Below are 9365 nucleotides of genomic sequence, written 5' to 3'. Positions count from 1 at the left end.
CTGGATTCATATGCAAACCATTTTTTTTACTATGAGATCAGCTTTCATTACAAACATTCACATGCTCACAGTTTTCAATCATTTTTGTGTAAAAAGGGAGTTTTGGCATCACATTTACAACAGATCTTTATGCCACACTTGGCCGGTTTAGCAGGGATGTGTTGCTGAAACTGCACCTGCCCTTGAAAGCTACCAACTGTTCATCCACACAGAAATCTGTTCAATGGAGAGAGTATTTGGGTAAAAAGGCTACAGACTATCCAAATATCCCTGAAGGCTTGTTTTGCCATGGGCTATCTGCCTGTTCTGGATTGCAGGTGTTAAACCTGCACATGCACTTCAGGATATCTCTGTCAAATTTTACAAATAAAATAATCATGTTATGTTCCCAAACCTTATTTGACTGAAAAGTGCCCCAAGACTTTTAACCATAGAGGTTAAGATGTCGTGGTTAATATATATATTTTTAAATGTGTTTAATAATTTCAGTTTTATACATTTTTAAAATTCTATCTTAATATTAAAAGCAGTAAATCACAATTGTCTAAAGTGGGGAAATATTAACTTAGATTTAAGTAACAATCTATGTCATGATTAAACTATATTCTTCACCATGGACATTTGCATACAAAAAACAAGGATAAAGGACTTTTTCATCTCATCAGTGGTGAAAAGAATCCCAGTGATGACTTTAAAAATATATATCCTTCATCATCGGTTCTTATCTTTTAGTCTTTGGCGCACACACACAAACAGATAAGTGAAGTAGTAATCTTTGCCCTCTGAGGCTGTTAATCATTCAGCTCTGATACCGTGAAGGTGGAGGAGCTAAAAGCTTAAAGAGAGGACTCACTCCTCCATCACTGGTGAGACGACACGGTTGCTAAACGGTCCGAGGATTCGTCCAGAAACGCCAGCGAAATGAACGAAAGGAGCAGAATCCTGCTGTGGATCCGAGAATTCAACCCCAAACAGGTTTTCACCTGGTGAGTGAACAGAGGAGGCGAGAGGGGGAGACCAGCAGTCTGATTCAAAGTGGTTCAGTTACTTGTGTTTTATTTAGACTTTCAAGTGAATCAAAAGTTGGGTTTTTTTAAATGAAAAAGCTGCTGAATGGCACGGAGGCCGAGTAAACATTTTTATAGCAGTTTTTTGAGGGGCCATTTAAGATCATATTATCTAGAAACTAAGTCCTTCAGGTGTGCAGCTCGGTTTACATAGACTGATGGATGCTTGTAGTCCCTAAACATATGCAGATCTCACAGATTCTGATATTTTATTTAGAGCGTCTCACATATAAATTTCACATGAAATTAATTAAAACATTCCAAATCAGGTGAATGTTTTCACAGATATCGCTGCAGTCAAGCTTTGAACAGACAACTTTATGATTTGCCTTCATGTAGGAGACATCTGTAAATATTAGCTGTGAACAACAGCCTCACCAAAGGGCCAATGCTTGAACAATTTTCAAAAGGGCAAAATAAACCAAAGTCCAACATTTTTTTCAAACTAAATGCAAATGACAGATTGAGGCTGAAAGATAAAAAGAAGTTATTCTTTAGCTCGACTTCATTAGTTATGCACAAGCAGTTTTCAAACCATTGTCTGTGGTTGGGCCACTGCTGTGTACAGCCAGGTCACTGTTGTAAGCCGGTACCCCTCTGCAGAGGGGCATAAACCTAAATGCTAAACCTAAATGACAAGTCTTAACTCAACATTTTAAAAACAAACAAATATTTTAAGATCCTGCAGCATTCAGTACAGCAGATTATTTTTTAAATAACATTTCTAAACTTATTTAGTCTTTTACTGTGCGTGTATGTGCCATGTCAGAGTTAACCCAAACCCTAATGTGGCATGGATGGTCTGCAGTAGGAAAACTTAAGAGAGCAGCCATTTTCAATTTATTTATTGATTTTAATTTGTGTTTTTGCTAAAGTTGTGTTTCATTTGCCTCCATATTTGTGGACCTGTGACACCACGGTTGCAGTGGGCTGCAGGCTGGATAATGAAGACTTTTCTAAAAATGTTATTCGCAGCATTTATGAATATTTAAATATCATCTATTTTAAACTTTATTTCCAGTGTTTCAGCACACATCTTTACATTTCTACTATTTTATTTTAAAGAGTCATAGGTTAAATTGTTGACTACAACTAATTTTTTTTTGTACTTACATTTTTTTGTCAAATACATTTTTAACATCAAATTATAAAACATAAAAAAACTTGCCTTTAAAGGAATAATGTGGCAGTTTACAACAGGAGATATGATTGATACCAAACTCTTATGTGGAACATAAAGTGAGTTGTGTTAGTTATACTGGGAAAACTCCATGTAGAAACCTCATCAACCAAACACCTTGTGTAAAGCAAGCTTTGCTCACAAACTCTTTAGAAAAGTGAAAAACACTTTGTATATACATGTTGAACAGCATCATCTGCCAGGCAGGGAGGAGGTTTCTCTTAAATCTGCTTACAGTGACTTCAAAAAGCAAAGCTGCCTGTTGTGCCTGTTGTTAAAGATCCGCTGCTCATCTCTCTCTCAGGCAGCTGGCCAAGACGTTGGCTATGGGTCAGGGGCTGGCGGGCCTCATCTGTGGCACAGCTATCACCTCCCAGTTCCTGGCCTCAAACTTTCACGTGAACACGCCCATGCTGCAGAGTTTCCTGAACTACCTCCTGCTGACTGTCACCTACACCACCATGCTGCTCTGCAGAACAGGTGACACCCGTGCTGAACACCTGAGATTAATGCTGAAATTTATGACATGCATAGCAACACTTCATGGCAGTAAAATTAAATCTTTATATGCCATATTACACATAAATACACAGAACACTTGATCAGTCTTTACTGGGATATTCAGAGGCAGGTTTTTCCAAACTGGGTGTTGTATTGTGATTAACAGAATGTGTAAAGTAATTGTGATGATAGAAATATTGTTTTGTGTTGCCCTTTGCAAACGGACTAGAAAAGTAAAGCGAGGTGGTTCTCTGACTAAAAATCTAAAATTTTCTTTGTAAATTTGTTGATTTGTTCTTCTAAGTTTAGGACTGTCCTTTTCAGAAATTTGTGAGATTTTGTCTTGGATTTTTTTTGTAAATATGCAAATATATTTTGCTTTGCAGTGAGGCAGAGTGTCCTCAGGCTTGTTGCAGAAACAAACACATCAGTACTGAAGTTCAGGGGTGCTCCCCTTTAAAATGCAGGGGATGGCAATTTTTTACAGATTTTGAAGAGACGATGGTGGAAGTACTTGCTGCTCGGGCTGGTGGACGTGGAAGCAAACTACACTGTGGTTAAAGCGTACCAATACACCACCATCACCAGCATACAGGTGAGTAGACTTTCAAAATTTATTTCAGTGTGTTATGAAAGTGCCAAGATTACTAAGGGTGCAACCACTCCTTCAGTACATAATGTAACATAATATGCTCAATCGTATCAATCGATCACTATCAATCTTTCCTAAAATGGAAACACATGTCAGTAAATTGTAACTCAAAAGTCACAGCTGGATCAGAAGCGTTTTGGATGTTCCACACGGTAAATAATACAAATCAAATAATTCCATCAATTTGCTCCAAAAGGCACCACAAAAACTAGAAGTGTGGGGTTTGATCCAAAGAATCGATCGTATCAATACCAGCTGGCATTGGTGTTGGAGTTCAGTTCACTTCAGTATGTAGCCCACTAAACTGTGTTAAATTAATGAGTTGTCTTGAGGTTGAAACTGAAAGGTGTTTTGTCATTTTAACTAATTATTATGTAAAAGAAAAAATCAGAGTGAATTAGTGGTCATTAAAATTAGTTCAAAACAAATTAATTGATCCATCGCACACGTTATTGCACAGCTATCATTTCTGCCTCCAGCTGCTGGACTGCTTCGTGATCCCGGTCCTGATGGGTCTGAGCTGGTGGATTCTGAAGGCTCGCTACAGGCTGATCCACTCTGTCGCCGTCTGCATCTGTCTGCTCGGAGTGGGGGCCATGGTGGGAGCCGACCTGCTGGCTGGACGAGACCAGGGCTCCAGTAAGGAATTCTCCAAAGAGTTTACTCACTAATCAAATCCCTGATGGAAGACTATAAATTGTTTAATAAATCAAGTCCATGCAGGACACCAGTGAAAAAAAAACTTAACTTAGAGAACAGAGACGAATCCTAACACGTGAGTATTGATCTGATATCACTATCAGTGTTGGTATCTATCACTATTTGGATCAATCCACCCACCTCTACAAGACACAGAACAACACCAAGATGGTTACACTGAAAACACTCGAGACTTCATCATAAGCTTTTATTCTGTTTATGGAAAAATACAAGGAACACTTGGAAAGCTGGAAAACTGACTATGATGAGTTCAAAGACAATCTGGAAAATAGAAAGAGCTACACAGGTCATAGGTGGCTAATTGGAAACAGGTGATAATTACAAAAGAAGTAAAACTGAAAACATGGTAAAGAGGCCAGGAAGTGCAAAATAAAACAGGAAGTGACCTTAACCTTTATATGAATCCTAAATTATGACACATGTGATGTTTTGGATTTAAGTGAACGACTAAAGAAAAAATCCTTCACATATCAGGTAATTTTTAGATATAAAGACCTGTGTCAGTTTTATATTTTCAACTCCTGAGACCTTCTATTACAGAAAAAAGTTTAGATACGGTCGTGAAGGTGCGTTTTTCATCCAAACCACAGTGTTTTCCAACATGTAACACAAACCAAGTAGTGTAAGTGCCTAAACCTAACCAGGTAATAGACAAAAAAGTATAAACCAAATACATGTTTTACACTTAGCGATGGAAAAAATCAATGCAAAACATATAAGAAATAAAAAAAACTTTCTCTATGGTTATAAAACCAACAATACATCCCATTGCTACCACTTTTCCAACCTTTTGCTGACTTTTTGGTCTCTAATCTGGGATAAAAGCGTTTTCCAGCCTGTGCATGACATGCAGGGAAACCAACACTGAGGCAACATTAGCGTTCGTCTGATGATGTTGAACCTTAGCGATGATCTTGTTGTTCTCTCCTCAGCCTCAAACATCTTGTTGGGTGATGGTCTGGTGCTCCTCAGTGCTTCGCTGTATGCGGTGTCTAACGTGTGTCAGGAGTACACCGTGAAGAACCTGAGCAGGGTGGAGTTCCTGGGCATGGTCGGCCTTTTTGGCACAATCATCAGCACCATACAGATGTAAGTGTGTGTGACTGGCATCAGTTTTAGGACTCAGTGGACTTTGTGGTTTATCTGATGTTTCTGTTTTTATTTTTACTCAGGGTGATCCTGGAGCATAATGAAATTCCTGCCATCCAGTGGAGCTGGGAAGTCGGTGAGTACTGATCTGAATCAGGAACATTTTGAAGACAAAACAGGACTGCCGAAGCCTCCAGATGGTTACGCATGTTAACACATTATGAAACTATAAATATTTAAAGGAGCTATGGTACAGTCAACACAAATACTCCTAAGTGTATACTCTTTGGGACCTGAATAAACACAATATGTGTCAGAATAACTAATGCTTTAAACTATGAGAACATAAGGTTATGCACACTGAGATTTTCACAGTGAAAAAAATAACAAACTTTATTAATAAAAGCCAGAAGAAAAGAACAAAGCTGGTAGGAAAACCAATGTGTCACAACCAACTAATGCGACAAAACTAACTTAAAAAAATAATTCAAAACATAAAAGCACAAGAAAGGAGACACAAGGTCAATAATTCTTCAAGGAGGGCAAAAAGTAACAAAAAAAGAAAAGAAATGAGAAGAAAATGAAATTACAGGCAACTAAAATCTGATGTTCACAGCAGGGACCATGACAAAGGGGCAGAAATAATCTAACCCACATTCACAGAAACACAGTTCTTGTCTCGTTTGTCACATTTTCTCAGTGAAAGTTTGAAAAAACATTTTCTAAAAATCACAAAGCCACAGCATCACCCCTCATATTCATTATTTCAGTAACTTATCTTTGAGTGTATAAAGATGACTAATTTAGAGGTTTTATTAGACACTTTTGATCACCATGTTGGAGAAGTCGACCTGAGAAATAAAGAGATTTTTTCTTTCATGTTTGAGTTTTCTTTAATACTTAAATGAACTAACAGTGGTCATGTCTCTTCTCAGGACTGCTGTTCGCTGCCTATGCACTGTGTATGTATGCTCTGTACAGCTTCATGCCTATAGTGATAAAGCTAAGCAGCGCCACCTCCGTCAACCTCTCCCTGCTCACCGCTGACCTCTTCGGCCTCTTCTGTGGGATCTTCCTCTTCCACTACAACGTGAGTGCACACTCAGTTATTCTTACTTTATATATCTGACAGTCCTTTCCTTCAAACCGCCTCAAGAGGAAACTTGACCTGCACTTTAACACCCTCCCCACTGTTGGACTGTAAAAAACAATTTTAATCTTAGTAAAAAGCATCACATCGTCTGTCAATGTGTTGATCCTACAAGGTCATGACTACAGGATCTATCCAGTGTATTCCAGTATGTGATTCCTTCTCATTAGAGGGAACAATTTCACAATTTATGTTATTGGAAAAAGCCCACCATCAGCAGGAGCTGAAGTTTTATCAGTTTAATCAGTCTTCAAGTCTTCCCTCTGAACATCCAGCACCAGCATCATGCAACAGGAGGACTGATTATGATCTTTACCTTTACCCTAAGTTATGCATTTTTCCTACCATGGAAGACAGGCTCTGACAAGACTTAACTGCACATGACGTGGATACTTTCTTTGTCAGCAGCACAGACACTGAGAAAACACAATGAACGGCAATCAGTCAACTCTGGGTAAGGTATGTAGGTGTATGAACAGAGGCTTAGAACATTCAAATGAGAAAACACAAGATTTTCTGTAGTTTCTGGATTGAACAACATGTTTCACTGAAATGGTACGCAACCAACAGGGGCTAAAAAAATAAAGCCAAAACAAAGTGAAACGACTGTAGTTCCTCTCACAGCCAATTAAGGCTCACTGAAACATCAAGTTGTTACTTTGTTGCTAGTTTGCCACGTTCTCTTTTGAGATGATGCTTGAATTGTGCTTCTGCAGTGAATCCAATTAAGAGTCTAGAGCACTGTACACGCAAGTGGTCAGCGCCATTTCCAGCATTCATACCTGTGCAGGCTGCATTGACAGTGGTGTGAAGTTACACACCTGGGGATGTGCACGTCCTCAAAATTGCTAATAACACAGAGACAACAGGAATACTGAACACACATTAGATTTTTAATCTTTAGAGTGTGAAACTTTGAATAGATACAAAAATGATTTATTTGCCTTTCAACAGAGCTTTAATGTGTTTTCTAGTCAGGGTCAGATGAGAATCTTTAATGTCAGTTAATGACAGGACTTATTTCCAGCACACACACATATAAACACTGATTATCTCTTCCCACCCCGTCTTTGGGTCATAATGACCTGCTGAGTGTTATGCACGCTCAGAAGTGTTAATGAATAATAATGATAAAAGTTAAAATGTAACTCTGTGCTGTGTGTTCTCATGCAGAGCTCCATGCATGTATGCAGTTTGTGCATGTGTTGAATATGAATGTCTCTTTTGACCTGCCAGTGAATTTAAATGAGTCAGTTCCAGATGAGAGGTGGCACTGTATTCTCCTAATAAAACACTCACATTTTCTCATTAATAAGCATAATTACATTCTTTGTGTCAACATCTAAACTCCCATATTGTTTTTTCTTTAATTTAACCTTTATTTATACAGGTGAGACTTAAAGTCTCATTTACCAAAAAGACCTGTTCTTATTATTTACCATGAAGTTAAATCCTGCAATTAAACGTTAAACAGAGAAACTCATAAATGTGAACACAGATGTCCAGTGTCAGACTTTACACGGACATCATATTGCACATTCAGGATCAGAAATCCAAGTCAAATAAAAAGTTGTTTCGGATCCAGACTCGCCCCCTGCTGGTCATTGGAAAAGAATACTGTGTGCAGTTGGGCCAAACCCCAGCTCAGGTAAAATGTCATTCATAACTTGAACCCAATGAACTGGTTTTCCTTCTGCACTCCTTTTTTAATGCAATTTGAACATTCACTTTCTGCTCCTGCTCAGTTCTCCGGCCTCTACATTGTTTCGCTGGTGGTCATCCTCATTGGCTTTGTCGCCTTCAACGCTGTTCCGACTCCCACCGCTGCCACAGACTCCAGCCCCTTGTCTTCACCTGCTGCTACCTGCGAGGAAGGCTGCTCTGAAAACCCTGTGGATGCTCAAGAGCTGCAGCCGACTGAAGACAGGAGGAAGAGGAGCACTTCAGGGCCAGAGCAGAGCTACGGCAGCACAGAGCTCGGCACTAGAATGTGATCAGCTGGTTTACAGTCTCCAAACATGTCGTATATGTATTTTTAACCAGTTATTTATTGAGTTTTGCTTCTTATATAACACATATGGTACATGTAAAAACACACAATACAGAAGTTCATGTAAAAAAAGATAAATAAAAGTGCAAATGCAAAAGAAAAGAGTGATTTTACATTTCAGCATTTACCTCTTTAAACACATTGTGTTTCACTGAGCCATACTGAAGGCTGTCTCAAATCCTAACATGTATCGTGAAGCTGCAGGAGGAGTGATAATCAGAGGTGCACAGGTGAGTCTTTCCTGATAATGTCTTCTTCTTTTTTTTTTTATAAAAGAGGCCCTGCACACAGGGAGTGCTTTTTATCTGTTATGATGATGTTTCAGTTAAGATTATTACATTTTCTACCCTCCACAATTTCTGTGTGTGTAATTCAAGAAAATGTGTGATATCCTTAAATTAAAAGGGTTCCTAAATATGACACATTGCAGTGTCACACCTGAGATCGTAAACCCGTTAACAAAACTATGATGAAGTGTATCAAATGTCAAATTTTACTGAGATCGGTTTAAGAAAGGACACCTTTGGATGGATGTTTCCCCTCTCCTCCTCATCTCTGGTGGGAGGGACTAATACAAAATCAGAGGAGGCAAGGAGAGGAGTCAAGGATTCAAGGGGAGGAGCTTGATGCTGTAAATTAGTATAAATATGCTGTGCTCACTTTGGACCCGACTTTAACATCTAAACATGATTCTAAAAAGTTATCCGGCTTGTAAAATTTAACCTTCAGAGTTTCAAGCAAATCAGACTGTTCCAGACCATCAATGCAGAGAGGATGTGTCTACAGTTCAAGACTTTTATCATATATTGAGTATTGTTTCACTATGTGGTTATAAATAGTTGAAATTACAAAAAAAACTTAAACTTTTTGATAAAAACTCATTGCTATTTTATCCCTGAAAAATTCTGGAAAAACATGTTTCTGAGTTTTCATAATTTAAAAAAAAATAAGTATGC

The 9365-nt window shown here is 38.4% G+C and overlaps 1 protein-coding gene across 2 annotated transcripts; it reads left to right on the top strand.

Annotated features, from left to right (window-relative positions):
* Positions 1–777: 777 nt before the first annotated feature.
* slc35f2l (info solute carrier family 35 member F2, like) lies at positions 778–8394 on the top strand. Of its 2 annotated transcripts, XM_080888441.1 has the most exons (9): positions 778–986; positions 2552–2727; positions 3216–3343; positions 3880–4039; positions 5053–5209; positions 5293–5345; positions 6145–6299; positions 7945–8007; positions 8105–8394. In XM_080888441.1, exons 1-9 carry the CDS (start codon positions 922–924, stop codon positions 8351–8353), a joined length of 1206 nt encoding a protein of 401 aa, XP_080744567.1. In that variant the 5' UTR covers positions 778–921; the 3' UTR covers positions 8354–8394. The 2 variants fall into 2 exon arrangements, with proteins under 2 accessions (XP_080744567.1, XP_080744568.1); XM_080888442.1 differs by lacking the exon at positions 7945–8007 and having other exon boundaries at positions 788–986.
* The last annotated feature ends 971 nt before the right edge of the window (positions 8395–9365 follow it).

Source organism: Rhamphochromis sp. 'chilingali' (assembly GCF_963969265.1).
Source record: "Rhamphochromis sp. 'chilingali' genome assembly, chromosome: 8".
NCBI lineage: Eukaryota > Metazoa > Chordata > Actinopteri > Cichliformes > Cichlidae > Rhamphochromis > Rhamphochromis sp. 'chilingali'.
The sequence above is the reverse complement of the archived record's forward strand: the minus strand, read 5'-3'. Positions and strand labels throughout refer to the sequence as shown.

Bases quoted from the DNA above. Each gene is read 5' to 3' on its own strand.
- slc35f2l (XM_080888441.1), top strand. From the start codon at position 922: ATGAACGAAAGGAGCAGAATCCTGCTGTGGATCCGAGAATTCAACCCC. The intron at 987-2,551 runs GTGAGTGAACAG...TCTCTCTCTCAG, and splicing joins CCCAAACAGGTTTTCACCTG to GCAGCTGGCCAAGACGTTGG. The intron at 4,040-5,052 runs GTAAGGAATTCT...TTCTCTCCTCAG, and splicing joins TGGACGAGACCAGGGCTCCA to CCTCAAACATCTTGTTGGGT.